This window comes from Dictyostelium purpureum, assembly GCF_000190715.1.
Source record: "Dictyostelium purpureum unplaced genomic scaffold DICPUscaffold_212, whole genome shotgun sequence".
Taxonomy (NCBI): domain Eukaryota; phylum Evosea; class Eumycetozoa; order Dictyosteliales; family Dictyosteliaceae; genus Dictyostelium; species Dictyostelium purpureum.
The window spans coordinates 31155-54902 of NW_003519548.1; the positions used below are offsets into that span (position 1 = coordinate 31155).

General features: G+C 25.3%; 9 protein-coding genes across 9 annotated transcripts; 5 read left to right on the plus strand and 4 right to left on the minus strand.

Moving 5' to 3' along the window:
- Positions 1-1449: 1449 nt before the first annotated feature.
- DICPUDRAFT_49047 (ribosomal protein L12) lies at positions 1450-2737 on the plus strand. Its single transcript, XM_003290185.1, has 2 exons — positions 1450-1508; positions 2197-2737. The coding sequence occupies exons 1-2, from the start codon at positions 1472-1474 to the stop codon at positions 2655-2657; spliced, it is 498 nt and encodes a 165-aa protein (XP_003290233.1). The 5' UTR covers positions 1450-1471; the 3' UTR covers positions 2658-2737.
- A 348-nt stretch (positions 2738-3085) lies between these two features.
- DICPUDRAFT_95090 (uncharacterized protein) lies at positions 3086-5496 on the plus strand (the record flags this gene model as incomplete). Its single annotated transcript, XM_003290186.1, has 2 exons — positions 3086-3092; positions 4567-5496. The coding sequence occupies 2 exons, from the start codon at positions 3086-3088 to the stop codon at positions 5433-5435; spliced, it is 876 nt and encodes a 291-aa protein (XP_003290234.1). The 3' UTR covers positions 5436-5496.
- Positions 5497-5660: 164 nt separating this feature from the next.
- On the minus strand, positions 5661-8367 carry DICPUDRAFT_154735 (uncharacterized protein; the record flags this gene model as incomplete). Its single annotated transcript, XM_003290194.1, has 2 exons — positions 5661-6621; positions 6704-8367. 2 exons carry the CDS (start codon positions 8365-8367, stop codon positions 5661-5663), a joined length of 2625 nt encoding a protein of 874 aa, XP_003290242.1.
- A 246-nt stretch (positions 8368-8613) lies between these two features.
- Positions 8614-9764, plus strand: DICPUDRAFT_80982 (uncharacterized protein; the record flags this gene model as incomplete). Its single annotated transcript, XM_003290187.1, has 2 exons — positions 8614-9341; positions 9407-9764. The coding sequence occupies 2 exons, from the start codon at positions 8614-8616 to the stop codon at positions 9762-9764; spliced, it is 1086 nt and encodes a 361-aa protein (XP_003290235.1).
- A 152-nt stretch (positions 9765-9916) lies between these two features.
- DICPUDRAFT_88866 (uncharacterized protein) lies at positions 9917-11138 on the minus strand (the record flags this gene model as incomplete). Its single annotated transcript, XM_003290195.1, has 3 exons — positions 9917-10462; positions 10548-10828; positions 10910-11138. 3 exons carry the CDS (start codon positions 11136-11138, stop codon positions 9917-9919), a joined length of 1056 nt encoding a protein of 351 aa, XP_003290243.1.
- Positions 11139-11847: 709 nt separating this feature from the next.
- DICPUDRAFT_154738 (uncharacterized protein) lies at positions 11848-13017 on the plus strand (the record flags this gene model as incomplete). The annotated part of the gene is made up of 1 exon (XM_003290188.1): positions 11848-13017. The coding sequence occupies one exon, from the start codon at positions 11848-11850 to the stop codon at positions 13015-13017; it is 1170 nt and encodes a 389-aa protein (XP_003290236.1).
- A 621-nt stretch (positions 13018-13638) lies between these two features.
- Positions 13639-19276, plus strand: roco4 (uncharacterized protein). Its single transcript, XM_003290189.1, has 3 exons — positions 13639-13741; positions 14008-14771; positions 14844-19276. Exons 2-3 carry the CDS (start codon positions 14139-14141, stop codon positions 19152-19154), a joined length of 4944 nt encoding a protein of 1647 aa, XP_003290237.1. The 5' UTR covers positions 13639-13741; positions 14008-14138; the 3' UTR covers positions 19155-19276.
- Positions 19277-19382: 106 nt separating this feature from the next.
- DICPUDRAFT_88868 (uncharacterized protein) lies at positions 19383-20333 on the minus strand (the record flags this gene model as incomplete). The annotated part of the gene is made up of 2 exons (XM_003290196.1): positions 19383-20218; positions 20297-20333. 2 exons carry the CDS (start codon positions 20331-20333, stop codon positions 19383-19385), a joined length of 873 nt encoding a protein of 290 aa, XP_003290244.1.
- Positions 20334-21058: 725 nt separating this feature from the next.
- On the minus strand, positions 21059-22041 carry DICPUDRAFT_154741 (uncharacterized protein; the record flags this gene model as incomplete). The annotated part of the gene is made up of 2 exons (XM_003290197.1): positions 21059-21478; positions 21763-22041. The coding sequence occupies 2 exons, from the start codon at positions 22039-22041 to the stop codon at positions 21059-21061; spliced, it is 699 nt and encodes a 232-aa protein (XP_003290245.1).
- Positions 22042-23748: the final 1707 nt, after the last annotated feature.

Consider the following 23748-nt stretch of genomic DNA (forward strand, 5'->3'; position numbering starts at 1 on the left):
AATCTACCTGGAAACCCTGTTCATGTTCGATATTGATGATGAATTATTTCCATTTTTTTATTTTATTATTTTATTATTTTATTGATTAAATATGATGTGATTTGATTTTGTTTAATTAATTATTTGATTTATTTATTTGTTTTTTTTATTATGTTTATTTATTATAATATTTATACATATAATTTATTATTCCTCTTTTTTTTCAAATAAATGATAATTATTTTTAAAAATAAAAAAAAAATGATATGAATTGTTATATAAATAATTTTTAATTTAATTAAAAAAAAATTTTAATTAAAAAAAAAAAAAATTTAATAATATGAAAAATTAATTAAATTTTTAATATAATTTTTTATTATCTGAAATGTATCAAAGTGATAAAAAAAAATTAAATAATATTTAAATTTTATTTGTTTATTTCCTTTAAATGTTTATAATTATTTGTTATTGGATTATATGTAAGTAAAAAAAAATTACACACAAAAATAAAATAATAACACCCAAAGACAAAAAAATAAATTAAAAGATAAAAAAAAAAAAAATTAAAAGAAAAAAAAAAAAAAAACACACACACACCTATATTTATTTTCCTTTTTCCTCTTATTTTTTTTAGTAAACTGTCTTCATTATAAATACCATGTCAATAAAAAAATCTTTTTTTTAAAAAAAAATAAAATAAAAATAAAATAAAAATAGAAAAAATATAATCATACCCATTAAATAGTGACATTTACAAAACCATTTTTCATATCAATTTTTTATATATAAATAAAAATAAAAACAGTGTATCTATAGCATAATTTTATTTATCTTTTTTAAAAAAAAAATATTTCAAATCAAAATCTTTTTTTTTTTTTTTTAATTTTTTTAATTTTTCAGTTTTGACAACATGACCGAATAAATGCAGAAATAGAGTAGTTATAGTATGTATTTGTAAAAACTAATAATAACCCATCATTTTTTATTTTATTTTTTATTTTTATTTTTATTTTTATTTTTATTTTTATTTTTATTATTATTTTTTATTTTTATATTTTATTTTTATATTTTATTATATCTTTTTTTTTATATTTTAAATAATATAATAATTATTAAATTATTTAATTTATATCTATAATGATATAAAACTATTAAAATAATAAATAAAATAATAAGAAAATAATCATAAAAACATTATAATAATCAATAAAAATAAAGAGATAATAGAAGAGATAATTGAAGAAATTATTTTTAAAAAAAAAACTTTTCTCCATACAAATATTTTTTGTCAAAAAAATAATTACCAAGCTTTTACGTAGAGGTGAAAGTTGTGTAATTTTTTTTTACAAACTTGTGCTATGCCATGATTTTTTTATTATTTTTTTTCAATTTTTTTTTTTCTATGCCAATTCGGTTGAAAAAAAAATTCACATTTTTTTTTTTTTTTTTTTTAATTTTTTTACTCTTTGTTTTGTTAATACGAATACACAAAATGCCACCAAAAGTTGATCCAAGTGAAAAAGTTGAAGGTAGAATCACATATAAACTTTTTAAATAATAATAATAATAATAATAAACAATACATACGAATACAGTAGTATAATACTATACTATTTTTGTTTACTCGTGATTTATTTATTTTTTTTTTTTAAAAAAAAAAGATATAAATAATTTTTTATTTGTAGAAAAAAAAATTATTTATAAAATAAAAATAAAAATAATAATAATAATAATAAACAAATAAATAAATAATATCAACTAGCATCAGTACCAACAAAGTCAACAAAACCCAATCATTTACAAATACAGGTTTTTAGGAAATAACATTAATAAATAAAAATAAAATAAATAAAAAAAAACGAAAAAAAAAAAATAGCATAGGAACATTGGATTTTAGTAATAATAATAGTAGTAGTGCAATTTAAACAGTGGATTTATTGTTGGATTCTAGGTTATTTTTAAAAAATTATCCATCAAAAATTACTGTCAAAAAAATAGTTTTTTTATTATTATTTTAAAATAAATTTTTAAAAGTAATAAATTAAAATAATTAAAATAGCAAACAATTATCCAGTTACAATCATAAAATAAATAGAATTTTTTTTTTAATCACGGGTTTTTTCGTATTTTTTTTCTCGTTTTTTTAATTTTTTTTTTATTTCACAAATTTTATTTTTTTTAAAAACTAGTTTACTAATATTTTATATTTTTAAATAGTCTACCTCAGAGTATGTGGTGGTGAAGCCGGTGCTATGTCCACCCTTGCCCCAAAATTAGGTCCACTTGGTGTTTCCCCAAAGAAAGTTGGTGATGAAATTGCCAAAGCCACCCAACCATGGAAAGGTATGAAAGTTTCAGTCAAATTAACCATCCAAAACAGAGTTGCCACCCCAGAAGTTTTACCAACTGCCGCTTCCCTTGTTATCAAAGCCCTCAAAGAACCACCAAGAGACAGAAAGAAGGAAAAGAACATTAAACACACTGGTAACATTCAAATCGAAGAAATCTTCAAGATTGCCCAAACCATGAGAAACAAATCTTTAGCTGTTGACTTCAAAGGTACAGTCTTAGAAATCTTAGGTACTTGTGTCTCAGTTGGTTGCAGAATTAACGGTAAACCAGCCAAAGAAATCCAAAAAGCCATCCAAGAAGGTTCAGTCGAAGTCCCATCAAACTAAATTCGATTTTAAATTATACCCACCTTTAAAATAAATTGATTTCTAGTTTAACGACGTAAATAAATAAAATAAAATTTTTTAAAAAAAAAAATATAAAAAAAAAACAAAAAATATAAAACAAATATAATCAGTCTACTATAATATATATATTTATATTATACAAAATATTATAATTAATTTAATTAATTAATTCATTGGTTTATTTATATATTTAATTAATAAATTATTTATTTAAATTTATTTTGTTATAAAGAGTTAATTTTAAAAAATATTGATGGAATCTTAGATCGGATGTGAGTTCTGGGTGGAATACGCTTGCAAGTATATTATTTTGTTTAACCGCTGTTATAACTTTTTCTTGTGTTCCATCTTTTTTTGTTACTTGATAATCACCAATTATATTAATTTTGCTATCTAAAACTTTTAATATGGCAGGTGCTCTAATAAATACTGCTTCAAATCCATCTATACTTTCAGATGTGCCATCATCATAGCATAAATTCATATTTATTTTTGTTTCAAAACTGTCTATTTGTCTTCCGAAATAATTTCTACTAATTAAAACCTCTAAACCACCAATTAAAGATTGTCTTAATAATTGTAAAAAAAAAAAGTTAATATAAATTTAATAAATGATAATAATATTAATATTTGAACCTACCCTCCTAGTTTTTGACCCTCTACATTATTACTTAACATAATTGATCCAGCACATGTACCCCATACCATCTTACCACTACTAATATATTCTTTTAAATATGAAAAAATATTTTCATCTTGTGTTGAGGCTATAATTGCCATTGATGTTGATTCGCCACCTGGTAATATAATTTCCATCCGGTTGTAGTTTTTTAATATCCGAAACTGATTTAATTTCACCAACTTGAATTTCATAATTGATGTTTCCAGAGTTAAACGGTACCTATTTTTTTTACCATATCTACATGCTCTCTGAAACCACCTTGTAATGCTAAAACCCCAATTTTTTAAAATTTGATTATTAATAATTGGGTCCCATTTTTAAATTTGAATATTATAAAAAAAAAAAAAAAAAAAAAAAACTTGATTTTGATTGTATTTGGAATTTAAAAAAAAGAATTTTATAAAATTATATAAAATAAATATTTATTTTTTAATTTAAAATTTTTTATAAAATTTTATTTTTTTATTTTTTTTATTTTTTTTTTTTTATTTAATTTTTTATATGGTATTTTATAAATCGTTTTGGTATTTTTGAGTCACAAAGAGTAAGTTGTTGCTTCCAAAAAGAATTTTCTTTACTTTTACTTTTATTTTTAAAATATAAAATTTTAAATAATGATTGTGGTTTGCAATATTGCACCACCAATATTTGCACATTTTATCCATTTTTTTTGAATTTATTATTTTTTTTTATTAAAATTTTTTTTTTATCATCTTAGCTTACCCAATTTAGTTTATTATGATATTTTTTTTAGAGGAAATCAAAAAAACCACATTCTTTCCAGATACACAAAATAAAAAATAATTAAAAAAAATAAAAAATTAAATAAAATTGATTCAGACTTTTGGGGCTACCAAAAGTAACTAAACATCCATATTCTTTTTTTTTTTTTTTTTTAAATTTTAAATTGTTTATTTAATTTAATTTTTTTTTCTTTAATTTTTTTTTTTTAAATTCACCAAATTTTATAAAATATTAGTAATATAAAAAATCATTACTTTTTTTTAAGAACACAATAATAATAAAAATAAATAAGATAAAATAATAAATAATAAATAATAAATAATAAATAATAAATATAAATAAAATAAAATAAAATAAATTTTTTTTTTAAAATAATGGATAACGAAATTAATAATACAACCACTAATAATACCAACCAAACAAATGGAGTTAATGCAAATGGAAATAATACTAATGGTACAGTTAACACTTTTAGAGTTAAAGCATCACTCGCTCAAATGTTAAAGGGAGGTGTTATTATGGATGTTGTAACTCCAGAGCAAGCAAGAATTGCCGAAGAGGCAGGAGCTTGTGCAGTAATGGCTTTAGAAAAGATTCCAGCTGATATCAGACACTTTGGCGGTGTTGCTCGTATGAGTGATCCAGGAATGATCAAAGAAATTATGGCAGCAGTTACTATTCCAGTTATGGCAAAGGTCAGAATTGGTCATTTTGTAGAAGCTCAAATCCTCGAACAAATTGGTGTAGATTATATTGACGAAAGCGAGGTTTTAACAATTGCCGACAATGAAAACCATATTGATAAGCACGAATTTAAAGTACCATTTGTTTGTGGATGCAGAAATCTTGGTGAGGCTTTACGTAGAATAGCAGAAGGTGCTGCTATGATTCGTACCAAGGGCGAAGCTGGTACAGGTGATGTAGTTGAAGCAGTCCGTCATGCTAGAGCTGTAAATAAAGAAATTAAAAAAGTTCAAAATATGGACCCACACGAGCTATATAGTTATGCTAAAGAAATTCAAGCACCATTAGAGTTGGTCAAAGAAGTTAAAAGATTGGGTAGACTTCCAGTTGTCAATTTTGCTGCTGGTGGTGTCGCTACACCAGCTGACGCTGCAATGATGATGCAATTAGGTATGGATGGTGTATTTGTAGGTTCAGGTATTTTCAAAAGTGGTGACCCAGCAAAAAGAGCCAAAGCTATTGTCCAAGCTGTTACACATTATAATAATCCAGAGGTTTTAGCAAAGATTAGTGAAAATTTAGGTGAGGCAATGGTTGGAATTAATGTTGACGCTATTAAAGAAAATTGGGCAACAAAGGAAAAATAAATAGGATAGAATTTAATTTTCAAAATAATAAAAAAATATAATAAATATTTTATAGTTTTATAAAAAAAAAATATTATTGTGTATATATGGAATATTAAAACGAAGAATCATATTGATAATATTGATAATAACCATATAGATTTATAAATAAAAAAAAAAAAGGAAATCTAAAAAATTTAATTTAAATAAAAAAGAATTTTCGAAATTATAGTTTTATTTTTTTATTTAATTTAATTGGAAATAATCCTCGTTTTCATTATCATCTTTTACATGTAGCTTGTCAATAGTTGAACGAATATAGTTTGAATTTTTAGGATCGAGATCTAAAGCAGTGTTCAAATATTCTAAAGCTTTATTTAGATCACCCAAACGTTTATAACATTTTCCCAGTAAGATATAGATTGGAGTTTCTCTTGGTTCAAGTTCTTTAAATTCTAAAAGTTGATCGATTGCTTCATAGAATTGTTGATTTGCGTAAAGATAGGCAGCTAATTTAAATTTGGCAAATGTATTCTTTGGTTGAAGTTTTATGGATCTATACAAATATTCAATTCCTTCTGGTATCTTTTGAGGGTTGTGTTGTAATGTCATACCGAGGTAACATGATAAAACGGATGAAAATGGATTAATGGATAGTGCTTTTCTAAAGTGATATTCTGCAAGATTATACTTTTCTTGACGATAATATACTAAACCAATACCGTAGTGAGCGTTGTAATGCCTTGAGTCACATCTAATTGCCATTCTGAATGCATTTAGTGCCAATTCTAATTCATCGTTTGCTAAATATTCATGTCCGCAGAGTGTATAGGCATATGTAAAGGTTGGATCCAATTGTACAGATCTTCTAAATAGTTTAATTGCACTTTCGTGATCTTTTTGTAAACTGAAACAATTGCCTACAACAATCCAAGTGTATGGTGAGAGTCTATCAAATTCTGAAAATTTGTGTGCTATATAGCTTAATTCTGTTTCTTCTTTCATTTGCCATAATAGAGTTGAATAGAGTTCTATACCTTCTAAACGATATGGTTCCATTAATGATAGATCTTGGAATATGGTTCTGCATGTCTTATAGTCGATTAATTCGTGATATGCTCTTGCAACTTTGGTTAGTACAAAACCTGTATTATATTGTTCAATCGAAAGTCTTTTAAATGACTCAATTGATTCTTTACATAAATACCTATATTTTGAATTATTATTTATTTATTAGTATAATATTTATGGTTTATTAAAGGAAATAAATAATAAGTTGGTTAACTTACAATGAAAGTAATCTAACTGATTCACCTAATATATGGAACAGTTCTAATAATTGGGTTTGTCCTTTATGCAACTCAATTAAATTTTCGTAAATATCTGTATCGTTAAAATCTAAAATTGAGGATTCATCAAATTCATAAAAATCTGGTTTTGAGATATTTAATTGATCTTGTTCGTATGGATCTTGTTCTGCTTCTTCAATGATACGTTGTTGTAAATTTTTTGTAGTTGTGGTGTTTTTGGTTGTGGTGGTAATATCATCTTCCTCATCGCTGGATAAATCTTTGATATTAAATTGTTCGGTTTTACCAAAATTAACATGTTTCTTTTTATTAGAGATTGATGTTATTGGTGTGGATTCAATTTTATTTGATGTTGTTGTTACAGATGTCTTGGTTGATTCGTGTGATGAAATATTTCCAAATAGAGGCTTTCTTTTTTCCATTGATATTGGTGTACTAATTGGATCAAATTTTTTAACTGGTGGAGGTGGGATATAGCCAGTATGATGTTGGTGTTTAGAATGATGTACACCTGGTGATGGTGTGGAGTGTGCATGAATTGAGCTTTTGGCATCTGGTGTATCCATTACCATCGGTATTGGTTCAACATGATTTTTAGAATATCTATTTGATAAAATTGGTGTTATGTGTGAAAGTGGGGTTTGTGGTGTAATGAAATATTTATTTGAATATTTCTGATTGGTTTGTTGTTGGTGCTGTTGTTGGTGTTGTTGAATTGATGCCTTAAAATTAATGGGAGTAATATGAATTGAGGATGAATCATAAAATGAAGATGGTGTTAAGCCTACATTCGATTTAAATTGTGGCATTCTAAGGACTGGTTGTTGTTGTTGTTGTTGTTGTTGATTATAGTTTATATTGGTGTTTTGAGGGTTTTGTTTATTTTCATCGATTATATCATTATCATTATTGACATTAATGGTTATATTATTATTATTACTATTATTATTTATATTAATTGGTAATGTATTATTTTGGGTAAAAAAATCATCTACATTAATCTCATCAGGACATATATTACATAGTTGTTCGAATGCTAACCACAAGAATGGATAAGTTTGAACACTCTTTTTTAAATATTTAATTGATTTCTCTTTTTGATTTTTTTTCTTGCTAACCATACCCATAAGATAATAAATTGACGCTATACTTGCTGGTGAATCGAAACCAAACGAAAGACTATTAATTTCATCATTTGAAGATTGTGAAAAGTCATAAAAGTCATACAAGTCGAAATCGTCTTTTATACCACCACTACCAGAACTTGTTTTATTACTGTTGCTGTTGCTGTTATTATTATTATTACCTTCGTTTAATGCTGCAGTTGTCGTATTTAATCTTTTATAATATTTTTCAAAGTATACACAACATTTTGAAATTGAAATTTCAGACTCTTGGATATTTCCCAAATCATAATTTGATAATGCTAACAAATATAAATTCTTTATCATTGTTAATTGCTTGCTTTGTAATAGTAATAAACATTGATTTGCCTTTCCCATGTTATAATACAACTGTGCCATTTTAAATAAATTATCTTCACTTGGTGATAATGCATATAATCTTTCTGTTAAAAACATTGCATTTTTAAATAAACCACAATTAAGTGATTCATCAATTGATGATAGTAAAATTTCTTCCATATTATTATTTTTATTATTACTATTATTAAATTACTTTATTCATAATAATTTAAAATATAAATATAAACATAGAGAAATAATAATGATTATTTTTTATTTATTTATTTATTTATAAAAATTTATAAAAAAAAAAAAAAGAAATATTTTTTTATTTTTTTTAAAATTTTTTTTTTAAAATTAAAAAAAAAAAAAAAAAAAAAAAAAAAAAATTAAACAAGGAGGGAAAATCCCAAATATATAAATTAAATGTATACAAATAACAATACAAATTATAATAGCAACAATAACTACAGTTATAATAATGGCGATTTCAACCATAACAATAACAACGGTACAAAAGGTGGCTTTAATTTAGATTTAAATTATCTTAATAATTCAAACAATTTAAATAATGTAGAATATAAATTTTTAGACTATAACAATAATAACAACCACAACAATAATTATAATGATGGTAAAAATAATAGCAATAATAACTATAATAATAACAATTATAATATAAATAATAATATAAATAATAATATAAATAATAATATAAATAATATAAATAGCAATATAAATAACAATATAAATAACAATTATAATTATAAAAATAGCTATAAAAATACCAACAAATTTAATAATATAAGAAACTCATATAATAGCAATAAACCATATAGTACAGGTAATGATAATGATAATAATAATAATAATAGATCATACAATCAACGAGATAGGGAATATGATAAAACAGATGACAGAAAAGATAGATCACAATATGATAGAAATGATAGATCACATAATCGATCCAAGCCTTATGATAGACCACCAAATAAAGTTTATAAAAATGATAGTTTAAATAAAAACTTTACATTACCATCAGTACTCAGAGAAAGAAAAGAAACAGATGAAGATAAAATAAAAAAAAGACAAAAGCAAATTGACTTTGGTAAAAATACATTAGGTTATGACAACTATATAAAATCAGTGCCAAAGTAAGTACCCTTTATCTATTGATATGTTTATTTAATACTTATTATGGCAATTATTACTATTACAGAGATAAAAGAAAATTTACAGATCCCAAAACACCAGATATATATCAAAGCTGTAGCAGAAGAAGTTGGGTTGGCCAGGTAAAGAAATGGAGAAGGCTGTTACATGAATACGACCCTAATGGTTCAACTAGCGATTTAGAAGATGACGACGACGATGATAATGGTAAAGAAAATGGAAATCAAAAGAAACCAAACAACAATGCTATTGAAAGTGAAACCATAGAAAAGGTGAAAAAAGACAATACCCCAGAGGGAGAAGGCAATGCCAATGGTGATGATAATGATGACGAAGAGGAATATGATATCGGGGCAAACCAAAATTTCCTCGAGATGTTATTAAAAAATACACCACAGGCTTAAATAAAACAAGTATTTTGTTTTTTTATACTTTTAAAATTTTTATATTTTATTTTATTTTATTTTATTTTATTTTATTTTGTACATATAACATAAAAATTAATTTATTTACATTTGCTTGCTATTATTTATATTTGAAATTTACTGTTGTTATTTTAGATATTTTGTTCAAAAGTTGGATCGTCGTTATAGTCTTGTTGCTCATCAATATAGTGTTCGATATACTGACTGCTTGTTTTCGCATAAGAGTCGTTCATATGGTTTGATAAAAATGTTCTACTCTCTGATTGGACTTTACCATCCTTCCATAAAATAATATTACAATCTGAACTACCTGTAGCAATTGAGTTTTCACTTAAAACGGTTACACAATTGATATAATCGGTGTGGCCCTTCATATCGCCGATAAAAGTTGGTTTTAATGGTACTCTTTTTTTATTACCTCCACCACTGCTATTAAGATTATTAATGTTATAAACGCTACCACTTGTGCCCAGGACTGACTCATAGGGCCAGTTCCACACGGAAACACGATGATCCGCCCATGTTAATATTTTAGTATGATCGTATAAAGTAACTGCACCATTTAATTCTGTAGTTGTATTATCTTCTATTTCTGTTGGTACATGCTCCAATACAGTTGTACCATTCATAATATCAAATATACTAAATCCCTTTTTAATAGTTGCTAAAATAAAATTCTAAATATTTTTTAATTTAATAATAAATTAGTAATTTGAAATATTTAAACAATAATGTTGTTTGTTGGTGCAATTTAATAATTACATTAATTGGGTATAAATAATTTATTGGCTGTTTGCAATATAATTGATGAATTGGTGATAGTGTTTCTGAATCCCAAATAATTATTGATTGATCTTTTGAACCTGTTACAAAATGCTTTGATGAAACATTGAATAAACTACTTATACAATCTTTATGTGTAATTGTTTCACCCAATGTTTTCGCGGGTTCATTTTGTGAATCGTATTTATAGGCAACAAGAAATGGTGATGATGATCCAGCCACTAAAATATAACTATTTACACATAATATTCCGTGTGTATCTAAATCAATCAATTAAATTAAAAAAACATAAATATTAATATCTATTATTATTTATATCTATTTTTAAATATAATATTTACACTCTTTATATTTTCTGACTATATTTTTAGTTAATTCGCCATCTTCACTCCAGATTATTAAATCGTCATCATTTGAAACTGAACAAAATCCATTTGGTATTTTTTCTAAAAATTTTAAACTACTTTTATGTATTTCCAATGTTTTACTTGCTTCCAAATAATATGATTTATTCATTTGATGAAATATTGGAGCTTTATTTAAATCCCATATTTTAATCTTTTTATCCATTGATCCTGAAACCAGTATATTTCCATAGGACAATAAACATGTGACTCTATTAGTGTGGCCCTCAAGCCTCATTATCAATCTACCTGTTGAAATGGACCATATTAAAATAACACTATCATCACTTGCCGATGCCAATCTATGTAAATAAAAATATTATTATTATTATTATTATTATCATTGTATTTATACAATTGTATAAAAATTTTAATTATTTAGATCTAACCTACCTTTCTGAATCAATTTTTAATAATGTTTTAATTGGTTTTGTATGCTCTGATAAAATTTGAATTTCATTTAATGGTGGTAAATTCTAGGGGTTTGAGCCCCCCCCTCGTAGCAAACACTGTTGGTTGATCCTTGATTATTTGATTCGGTGACTTCTTTTTTCTTTTTAGAAAATATATTAAACATCATTGCTTTTATAGGATTGTAATATTACAAACTGTGATAAATATAAACAAAACTATTGTTTTTCAACAATAAAATAAATAAAAATCTAAATCTAAATTTGAAAAAAATACATAAACAATTTAAATAAAAAAATTAAAAAAAAAATTAAAAAATAAAAAAAAATTAAAAATCAGTTTTTTATTTTTTTTTTTTATTTTTTTTAATTTTAATAAACACTTATTTTTTTTTTTATTTTCTCGGTATTAATAACAAATTAATTAATTAAACAGATAGATAAATATATTAATAAATAAATATAATGGGTAAACAATCTAAAAAATCATTTTTAAAAAATAATAAAGTTAAAAAAACAAATATTCACAACAATAATAGCAATCCGAGAAAAAAAAAATTCTTTAGCGAAGTTAATAATGAAATAAATGCCAATGACAACACCAATAATACAATCAATAATGATAATGACAACAATGATAAAGTTATTAAAGATATTGGTGAAGAGGTTGGAAAATATATTGGTGAGAGAAATGAAAACAATGAAAAACATGGTAAGGGTAAATTAATATTGGATGGTGTAACATTATCGGGTCAATGGAAGAACGACGAAATTGTAGGCGAAGGAAAATACAAAACTAAGGAACTAACATTGAAAGGATCATTTTCAAGTGGGGCATTAAATGGAATAGTGAAAGAGTTTGATAGAGAAACAAAGAAACTTATATTCGAAGGATACTACAAAGAAGGTGTTAGAAGCGGCAAGGGCACATTATACATGGACGATGGAGGCTCACTCAGAGGAAACTGGGGGAATGGATCGTTGAACGGTCATGGTATTTATAAATTTGGAGATCAAAGATTCACAATCGAAGGACAGTGGGAAAATGGTTTAATAGTGAAGGGTAAATATAGACTACAATTCAATGAAAATGACAATGAAAATGATAAACCTTTAGCAGAATATTATAAAGAACTACCTAAAAAAGTTAAAGAGTTTCCAATTAGATACGATATATCAACTGATACCACCATATCAAGCGACCCGTTGATGATGGATATCTATGAAAACTATTACAGCTATGTCAAAGAATCATCAATTCCAAACTCTGGCGAGGGTTTATTCGCACGTGTAGATATTCCTGTAAATACCACTCTATCATTTTACAATGGTGTTAGAATACCCCACAAAACCGTTAACGAAAGATCTTGGGATTTAAATAGCAACACCATCAGTTTAAACAGCGATGTGGTCATCGATGTCCCCTCCCACCTATCCAGCACCTCCCAATACTGTGCCACCATTTCCCACAAGGCCAACCACGACCTAAATAAAAAAAATGCAGAATATTCCTTCTACAACCATCCCAGATTTGGTGAAATCAAATCAATCAAATCAATCAAACCAATCAAAAAAGACGAAGAAATTTTTGTATCCTATGATTACACTGATGAAAAACCAAGTTGGTATAAATAAAAATAAAAAATTAATAAAATTAATAAATAATCAGATATTTATAAATAAATAAATAAAATCAATCATAAAAAAAAAAAAAAAAAAAAACAAACAAAATAAACAATAACAATTCAAAAACACAATTTCATATCATATATTTTATATATCATATAATAATCTGCATATATAATATTATTATTATAATAACATTCACAACATTAAAATAATTTTGCTACATAAAATATAGTTATAATATAATAACAAAGTGTATAGTTAAAAATATAGAAAAAATCAATAAACAACAACATAACCACAATACACAAAAATACACAATAAAAATAATATTTTCATTTTTTTATTTTATTTTTTATATAAATATATAAAGTATTTTTATTTGTGTGTGTATGTATGGTTATGTGTGGTGGTTGTTTATTTTGTTATTTATTTGTTTATTAAATTTATTTCTTTTTTTTTTTTTATTATTTCTTTTTTTAAAATTATCTAAATTTTTTTATTTATTTTATTGTATAAATAATTTTTAATATATTTTTTATAAACAATTTTTTTTCTTTTTTTTTTTATTTATTTTTATTTTATTTTATTTTTTTTTTTGATCAACTTATAGATTAAAATAAATATTAAAAAAACAACAACCACAACTACAGAAAACAATATAATATAAAAATAATATAATAATAATAATAATAATTCTTTATTATTATTAATTTTCTTTATTATGGTTTTAGTTTGTATTTTTTTTAAAATTTTTTTTTTTTGTTATAATTTTAAATTATTTTTTTCTATTTCTTAAATTTTTTTATAATTATAATAAAATAATTATTATATAACCTAAAAATATTTATAATATTATGATTTTCGTATAAACATAATAATATTTTTTTTTTTTGTCTTTATTGTATATATATTTAATTTTTTTTTTTTTTTTTTTTCAAAATTTCTTTATTTAACAATTACTAATTTATATATTATTTTTTTTTTTTTTAAAAATAGTAACAAATAAAAAATCAACTAGTAATAATACATATAAATTCGAATTAAATTATATATAAATATAAATATAGAAAAAAAAAGAAAAAAAAGAAATATTTTTAATTTTTAAAAATTAAAAATAAAAATATAAAATGGATCAATCACAAACACAACAAATCCCAGTACCAACAGCACCAAAGCAAATTGGTGTTGATGTAAATGGTGCAATGAAGGAATTGGTTATTCAAGTTATGAATTCTATCGACACAACATTTACAATTATATCAGATTCTTTTAGAGTAGTTTATTTAGATCCAGATGATTCAGGTTTATCACCATTAGATGACAACGAAGACGAAATGGGCAGTGATAATGAAGATACAGATGATGATGAAGAGCAACAAGAAATTCAGGTTCAGGCAGAGTGCAATCTTTATACTTTTGATGCAAAAAATAAACAGTCAGTTGAAGATCTCAAAAGAGTTGTCTCAACAGTTCAATTACAACAACAACAACAACAACAACAAAATTTAGATACACCAATTATACCATCATTTATAGTCGTAGTTAATGTTGGTCCAGGTATTAGTTATTGCGAAGATTTTAAGAAGGCAAGCGGTGGTTTACAATTTATCGAATGGACATCAAATGACAATGGTAGAGAGGTTTTAAAAGTTTCATGTAATTTATTATCACATCATAAAAAACAAATTGAATTAACAAAAGCATGCACGACTGGTGATGTTAATCTTTTAGATGAAATTATTTTATCAGGTGTTTCAACTGTAAGTTTTTTTTTTCAATGATTTTTTTTTAATTATTTTTATAAATACTAATTTTCTTTTTAATTTTTTTAGGAACAATTGAAAGAAGCACATAGAGCAGGTCATGCAATTGTATTTGATTCATTATTAACACATAATAGTAAAGCATTAGTAGTTACTGGTACTATGGCATTATTAGGAGCAATTGTAGAGAATGGAGATAGAAAAGGTAAAAGATTATCATTAGCAAAATCATCTTTAAATCATTTTCCAATGTCAGTTACACAAATGTGTAGTCATTTAGTAGAGTTGGATCTTAGTGACAATAGAATCGAAGTTTTACCAGCAGATATTCAGCTCTTAAAATCACTCAGAATTTTAATTCTCCGTGGTAATCTTTTAGAAGATATTCCATTAGAAATTTGTTATTTGGGCGACCTCAAAATCCTTGAACTTCAAGACAATCCATTAAGTAATTTCCCGAATAGTGTAGTTCAATCAGGTACCAAAAATCTTTTATTATTCTGTAAAAATATATTGGAGAGAAAGAAATGTGAAACTTGGAATAAAGTTAAATTAATGTTTGTTGGTCAAGAAGGTGTAGGTAAAACAAGTCTTTGTCAAGCATTGAAAGGTTCAAAGAAAAAGAAAGCAGAGCTTCAAGTTAGTGGTGATACCGTATCAACTGAAGGTGTAAAAATTCAAAATATTAAAGGAAAAAAAGTTGATTTCTCTGCTTGGGATTTTGGTGGTCAACAAGTTTTCTATCCAACCCATCAATTCTTTTTAACTTCACAAGCACTCTATTTAGTTGTATTCAAACTTACCGATCCAAATTTTGCAGAAAGAGTAAATTACTGGGTTAGACAGGTTAAGTCATGTTCATCTGGTGCTGTTCCTGCTATTTTTTTAGTTGGTACTCATACTGATGTTTGTACTCCAGAACAGTTAGGCGAGGCAGAATCTATTTTAAAATCAAACTTTTTACAATATACTCGTGTTAAAGATAATGCCATTAATTTTGTATGCTGCCAAACTGGTAAGGGTATTAAAGAGTTAAAGAGAAAATTAATTCACGAAGCTGAAAAGAGTCATCTCATCAAAAAGAATATTCCAGGTAACTACATTATTCTAGAGCATCGTCTCACCAATAGAGGTGCTAATCCAGGTAGAATGACAATAAATGGTACTTTAAGTGCTATCAATCTTCAAAAAGAAAGATATATCGATTACGAAGACTATGAAAATGAATGTAATTTATCACATCTCCAACCAGAAGATGTTAAAGGTGCAACAGAATTCCTTCACAACCTTGGTATTATTCTCCATTTCGATACACCAACTTTAAGAAACCTTGTAGTATTAGATCCACAATGGCTCGCCGATGTTATGAGCTCGCTCATCACTTTCTCTCATAACTGGATTAAAAAAGGTATTTTAAATCACTCTGAGTTGGTTGCGGTATGGGGTGGTAAATACGATCAATCACTTTGGCCATTATTATTAAAGCTTTTAGAGAAATTTGAAGTATCTTACGAATTACCAAATGTTCAAAAATCTCTCATTCCAAGTCTTTTGCCAGAGGAGCCCGAAGGTGAAGTTCTCTCAATCAAAGATAAAGAATGGTTATCTTTACCACAAGCTATTGAGAGTGGTCGTTGTCAAATTTTTGGTTGCGATTACAATTTCAATTTTATGCCATTAGGTTTCTTTGCTCGTTTACTTTTAAGAATTTTATTAATCAATGGTATCGAAGTTCGTACTTATTGGAGAAATGGTGTTTTGGTTGAAATTTTATCTCAAGATCAAAATAAAGGAACAAATAATAGTAATAGCAATACTGGTAATGCTGCTGATAATGAAGACTCTGCCACTGTAAATACAAAAACAATGTTAAATTCATCGATTGCAAATTCTTCATCTTCAAACATTTCACCAACCACTTCACCATCAAAAGGTAGTTTGGATAATTCATTAGTCGGTTTTAGTAGTCCATTATCCTCAAATGCTCCAAGACATCAAGCTTTAATTACTTTTATTAAAAAGAAATCATTTGAATCAAAAGATAAAGACTCATATAAATTGAACATTGAAGTTCGTTCATTCAATACCTCGATAGATGTTGATCATTCTGCTTCACTCTTCTTCCAGCAAATTCTTTTCACAATTGATACTCTTTTATCAAGTTCATATGTTGGTTTAGAAATTACTCGTGTTATTCCATGTATTCATTGTATCCAAAAGAATCCACGTGTCGAACCATACTATTTTGAATTTGCTAGTTGTATTTCCGCTATTCAAGATGGTAAAGCATCATTATTCTGTAGAAATGATCCTAGTATCCCAGTACGTGTTGATTATATTGCTCCAGATCTTTGTATTAAAAAAGTCCCAATTATCGAACCAAGTGAAGTTGAATATGAAAAACAAATTGGTAAAGGTGGTTTTGGTTTAGTTCATAAAGGTCGTTTAAAGGATGGCACAGTCGTTGCTATTAAATCATTAATTTTAGAGGGTGGTGACGAAGAGTTAATAGAGAAATTCCAAGAGTTCCAACGTGAAGTTTTTATTATGTCAAGTCTCAATCATCCAAATGTTGTTAAACTTTTCGGTCTTATGCATAACCCACCACGTATGGTTATGGAGTTTGTTCCTTGTGGAGATCTTTACCATCGTCTTCTTGAAAAAAATCATCCAATTAAATGGAGTGTTAAACTTCGTATTATGATCGATATCGCCAAAGGTATCGAATATATGCAAAATCAAAACCCACCAATTGTTCATCGTGATCTTCGTTCACCAAATATTTTCCTTGTTTCACTAAACGAAGATGCTCCAGTTTGTGCTAAAGTTGCTGATTTTGGTTTAAGTCAACAATCAGTCCATTCTGTTTCTGGTCTTTTAGGTAATTTCGAATGGATGGCTCCAGAGGCAATTGGTGCTCAAGAAGAATCCTATACCGAAAAGGCTGATACCTATTCATTCGCTATGATTCTTTATAATATTTATACTGGTAATCATCCATTCGATGAATACAAACACGGTAAAATAAAGTTCATCAATATGATTAGAGAAGAAAATCTTAGACCAACCCTTCCAGATGATATGCCAAGTCGTTTAAGAAATGTTATCGAGCAATGTTGGAGTGGTGATCCAAAGAAAAGACCAGCATTTAGCTATGTCGTCAAAGAATTAGAAGAGCTTGGTTCAAGTAGTTCAGTTAATAAATCAAATGTTTCAGTTTCATCAAACACTCCAAACGGTGCTAGTATTTCAAGTAGTGCCAGTGTCGAAGATTTAAATCAAAAAGATAGATCATTAACAACCACAACCACAACACCGTTACCATCATCACCAAGTGGATCTGGTTTAGTAAACTCAATAAATAATAATAACTATACCACCGACTCAAGCACTAGCTCTACAAACCTTTTAAGTACATCAAACAACTCTCAAAATCCAATCAATTTTATTGGTAATGTTTTAGCCCATAAAAAACTAGAAGTTTTAGCTGGTGTTGAAGCTGGTGATTCAGTATGGACCAAAACTCAAGAAGGATACCTTTGTTTCTGGTCAGCAAAGAAGGGTCATTTGGTAAATGAATTTAAATGTCCACATTCAAATTTAACAACAGGTTTCACTAAAGTTGGTAAATATATCTGGGAAGCCACAAACTCATCAATTATTTATATTTGGGATATGGGTACCATGAATATAGTTCAACAAATAAACACACCACACAAAGGTTCAATAGTACTTTATTTTGTAGAATTTGGTGATAATTGTGGTGTATGGAGTGGTGGTTCAGAAGGTACACTCTGTCTCTGGGATATGCAAACCTTCGAGAAAAAACACTCTCTCTCCTTTGAAGGCCCTATTACTTCGATGTCATTGTCTTCACAAAACTTGTATATTGCCTCAGGAAATCAAATCCTCATTTGTAAAACAAAATCTCTTCAGATGAACAGCTCACAATCATGGAAACATACTACTGGTACCATTTCCTCAATTGTTGCTCTTAAAGATGAAGTTTGGAGTGGTGGTTCAGATGGTAGAATTTATACTTGGAAAATGAAAAACGAATTTGATATTCAAAAGATTCAAAGCTTTGAAGCCCATAAAGATAAAATTACCTCTCTTGTTTGGTTGGAAGATAATGTTTTATCTGGTTCACTCGATAAATCAATATCCCTCTTCAAAATTTCAGATCCAAAGAAACCTTATACTACCTCCGAACATATTAAACATGGTGTAACATCAATAATAAAAGTTCAATCCCATGTAGTTTGGACAATCACAACCGATACAACAACACCAATATTACTTTGGAATATTCCTCAAAAATGGGAAAAGAAAACAGCTACTGGTGGTATAATACAAAGAAAATTCAAATTTTTACGTTAAAAAAAAAAAAAAAAAAAATCAACAACAATAACAACATCAATAATTATAACCAATAATAATATTTAATTAAATTAATTTATAATATAAAATATAAAATAAAATTCAAAAATGTATTTATTAATAATTTTTTTTTTTTTGTTTTCAAAGATGATAAATAAATTAAATTATTCATTTATTAATTTTATAACACAATAGTATTTTTAAAAAAAAATTTCGCATTAATTATCTTCAATTATTTTCTTTAACCAAAATTACGTCAGAGTTAAATTCTCTTTGAGATGCAACTTGGGCTTGGAGATCACTAATCTTACGATCAACTCCAATAAATGTTTCTTTGGGTCCAATGATTAGATTGTATGGTAACTCTGGTTGGTTTGCGTAATGGTTAACTATTAAATTAGCTAATTTTTTGATATCACCTTGGGTTAATATTTTCATATATGGAGTAACCATTTTATTCCAGAAACTCTTTGTGTCATAATCTGCGATTAAACCTGAAACTAAAGCTTCATCAGACATGACATGTTTTTGGAAATTAGTCATAAAGTGACCTAAAATAAGATATGAAACCTTAATATTAAATGGCTTAACGTCTGAGGCCAAAGATTGGGTAGTGGCCATCATTGCAGATTTAGCACCAGCATAAGCTCCGTATCTAGGATGACCTGAAACACCAGCAATAGAACCAATATTAAAAATGTAACCATTTTTCTTTGATCTCATGTGAGGTAAAACAGATCTAATAACTCTTAATGGATAAAAGTAAAGGCACTCAAATAAATCTTGATAATCTTTTTCTAAACCTTCTTCAATAGCACCAACAACTGCATAACCAGCATTATTAACAACATGAGTTAAATCACCAAACTTCTTTATAGTTTTTTCAACGGATTCTTTGATACTTTCTTCATTTCCAATTTCAACTTGAACACCTAAAAAATTTGGGTTTTTATATACAGATAATGATTCAATTTTTTTAATATCCCTACTTGTGCCTGTGACTCTGTTATTAGGGTTTTCTAAAATTTTTTCGACTAAAGATAATCCAACACCATTTGTACAACCTAAAAATTTTTAAAAAAAATTAATAAACCGATTATAAAAAATTTTAATTTTAATATTAATTTTAATTTTATAATTACCTGTGATGTACCAAACATTTATTTTATTTGCCTCCATCTTTTTGATAATTTAATTTTATTTTTAAAAAAACAAACTATTTATACTAAAATTTTTACATTGCTCTTAAGTATATAAACAACTAATCATCTCCAATAAAAATCTCTTTTCTTATAATTTTATCAAAGTTGTATCGTAATCTGCATCATTCCCTATTTTTTTTTTAAAAATAAACCATGAGTTTAATATAATGAATAATTCCTGACCATTATTTATATTAAAAATCTTATCTTTTTTATAAAAGGAAATGAATTTATTATAAGATACCACTAGTGGATTATGTGTATTCTAAAAATATGGGTTTTTTATCAAAATGAAAATTACCGATCGTTACACCAAAAAAATATCCGTTTTTTTTTTTTTAAAATGAATAAAAAAATGAATAAAAAAATTTTCTTGGTAATTTAACATTATGCCTATCGAAAAAAACTTTATGGTTTGACTTTTCACTTTTATTGAATAATAAACCAGAATAAAAAATATGTTTTAAAAATTGTATGATATGTAACTATATACTATCATTTTTATTTTTATTTTTATTTTATGATATATACAAAAGGTTTTTAATTGTTTTTTTATTAGTCACACCATACAATCAACATGAGAGACTATGAACGATATTTTTTGGAAAACTATTATTTTTTTTTTTCGCTTTTTTTTAAATTATATATTTATATAAAAAAAAAAAGTAATTGTAAATTATATTATTAAAATTATATGATTATTTAATATTTAAGAAAAACTGGTTGTGAAGAAGTAGTGGTTGAGGATGAAGAGCAATCTGAAACAATTGGTGTATTGGTTTGTGGTGGTTGGCAGTCTGGGTTAACAGCTAAATTGCATTTCTTTTTATATTGTGTAAAGTAACCTAATCTCTTTCTTGTAATTGTACCTTTTTCTGGACAATATATATTGCACTCTGTTATTGGCTTTGAGTATAAATGAATTGAAATAGTTTCTTCTGCAATAGATTGCATTCTGTGGAATGCAATTTCATCGGTAATATAACCAACTGAACCATTATCAATTGGGTGAGTATATGATTGCTCTAATAAACCCTTGCCTCTAGTACATTTTGTATCTCTAAAAACATAATAAGTCTCTTCTAATTGACCTTTAACGCATCCCATCCAGCATCTTTGGTTCTAATTATATTATAATTATTATTTAAATTTTGATATTATTTATATGTAAAAATTTTGATATTGTTTGTATGTAAAAATTTTTATGAGAGAAATTTCAAAATTGAATTTTTTTTTAATTTTTTTTTTTTAAAAAAATTTTTACGAAGGGTTGTGATGGTGGTATTGGAAAAAATATGAAAAAACATGAAAAAAAAAAAATAGAAATATAAAAAAAAAAAGGTATTAGTATATAAATAATAACCAATAAAATCAAATAGTTTAATTTAGTAATTAAATTAACATACCTCGTGATTATGAATTGGTGAAGGTTGGCCTCTTCTCCAACAAATTACCATTAATTCGAATAACTCGGTCTTTGCAATAAGATTTCTACTATAGGAGTATGGACAATAGAAAACATATTCCTTCCAATCGTTATGATTATTTACATATTGAGATAATAATTGAGTTATAACTTCACCATTGCCTGTGAAACCTTCAGGTTGAGGGTTTTTAAATTCTTCTTTTAATTTTTCGACAAGGATGTCCAATGGTTGCTTTTCTATTAAATCTGATGATGACATTTTTAATATTATATATATATGTGTATTTTATTGATGTATGTTCTTTTTAATTCTTTAGTTTTATAAAGTGTTCTTTTTTTTTCTTCTCGAGTTCTATTTTATAAAATGATAAATGAATGGTTAGTTAATTTTTATAAAAAAAAAAATTTTAAATTTTTTGTTTTATTTTAAAAAAAAATATTTTTTAAAAAAATAATATTATTTTTTTTTTTTTCTTTTTTTTTTTTATTTTTTAAAATTTATAACTATTATAAATTTACTTTTTTTTTATTATTTATTTTTTTGTTTTATTTTAAAAGATGTTTTTTCAAATTTTAAAAGAAATTTAAAAATTAATAATTACAAAAAGATACAAAAAAAAAAAATAAAAAATAAAAAATTTAATAACAAATAACAAACAAGTATATAGATAAGTTATTACAATAATATGTCTTGTTTATATAAACACATGAATTTAAAAATGAATAATAATATTTTGGAAATTTAAATTTTTTTGTTTAATTTATTTTTATTTTTATTATCTTTTTTTTTTTTAATAAATCTGTGGTGCGTGTGTGTGTTAATTAATATGACAAGCAGCAAAAAAATATAATGTATATTAAATAAAATTAAGTATTTATTACTATTATTGTAATAATTATTATTTTCAACACAATTTAAATTAATTGGAACTCCCAGACAATATTATTTATAATTATTATTATTATTTTTACAGCTTATTATAATGTTTATTTTTAACTATTCTTTACTTTATCCTTTTTAAGTAACAATCTCTTATCTTTATGTTTATTATGTTGTTATTTGAAAAAAAAAGTATTCGAGTTTGGATTTATGTGTGTTATTGTTGCAATAATGATTAAATAAATATATAAATATATAAATAAATAATAGTAACAAATTAAAAAAAAAAAAAAAGCAAAATAAATAATTATTATAAACAAAAAAAAAAGAAAAAAAGAAAAAAAAATGTGGTGTTTTTTTTTAAAAAAATTTACCTTTGGTAACTGTTGTGTTGTTGGTGGTACTTGGTGATATGTGTGAAAAAGGGTGAAATATGTTATTAGTGTGTAAATTTCAAATGTGTGTATGTGGTGGTTAAATTTATTATTTTTATATTTTTTTATATGTAGTGGTATTGTTTAAAATAATAAAAATAATTGAGCAAGAGGAGAAATTTAAAATTTTAGTTATATTTTTTTTTTTATTATTAATGTTTGTTTTTTTAAATTTTTTTGGCACCACCATCATAACACCACTAAAATTTATATGGAAAGTTAAAAAAACTGATCAGCTCAGTTTTCTACAAAATTTCATTCATACCCAAAAAAAAAATTTAATTTGAAAAGGCACAGAAACAACTCTTTTTGAAATTAAATAAAAATTTAAAATTGTTTGTGATTTAATTGGTTCGGTAAATTTGAAAATACCGTTGGTTTTTTTACTATGAGTTGAAAATTAAAAAATCCAATTTAAAAATATATTTTTATAGAAATGTAAATATTTATAAATAGTTATTGGTTAACAAAAAATAATAATAAATCGGGCCTATTAAATAACAAATCATCAGGCGTAAGGGGGGATAATAAATAAAGATTATAGTGGGTTGTATCTGTGTTAAACCAAACAAAAAATAAAAAAAAAACAAACGGAGAAAAGTTAGTTGACTCTCTATTAATCGAATAATTGCTCCATCGCGGCAGCGCCACG

Excerpts from the sequence above, each read along its gene's own strand:
- DICPUDRAFT_49047 (XM_003290185.1), top strand. The coding sequence starts at position 1,472 with ATGCCACCAAAAGTTGATCCAAGTGAAAAAGTTGAAG. Across the intron at positions 1,509-2,196 it reads TCCAAGTGAAAAAGTTGAAG|TCTACCTCAGAGTATGTGGT; the intron begins GTAGAATCACAT and ends ATTTTTAAATAG.
- roco4 (XM_003290189.1), top strand. The coding sequence starts at position 14,139 with ATGGATCAATCACAAACACAACAAATCCCAGTACCAACAGCACCAAAG. Across the intron at positions 14,772-14,843 it reads TTTTATCAGGTGTTTCAACT|GAACAATTGAAAGAAGCACA; the intron begins GTAAGTTTTTTT and ends TAATTTTTTTAG.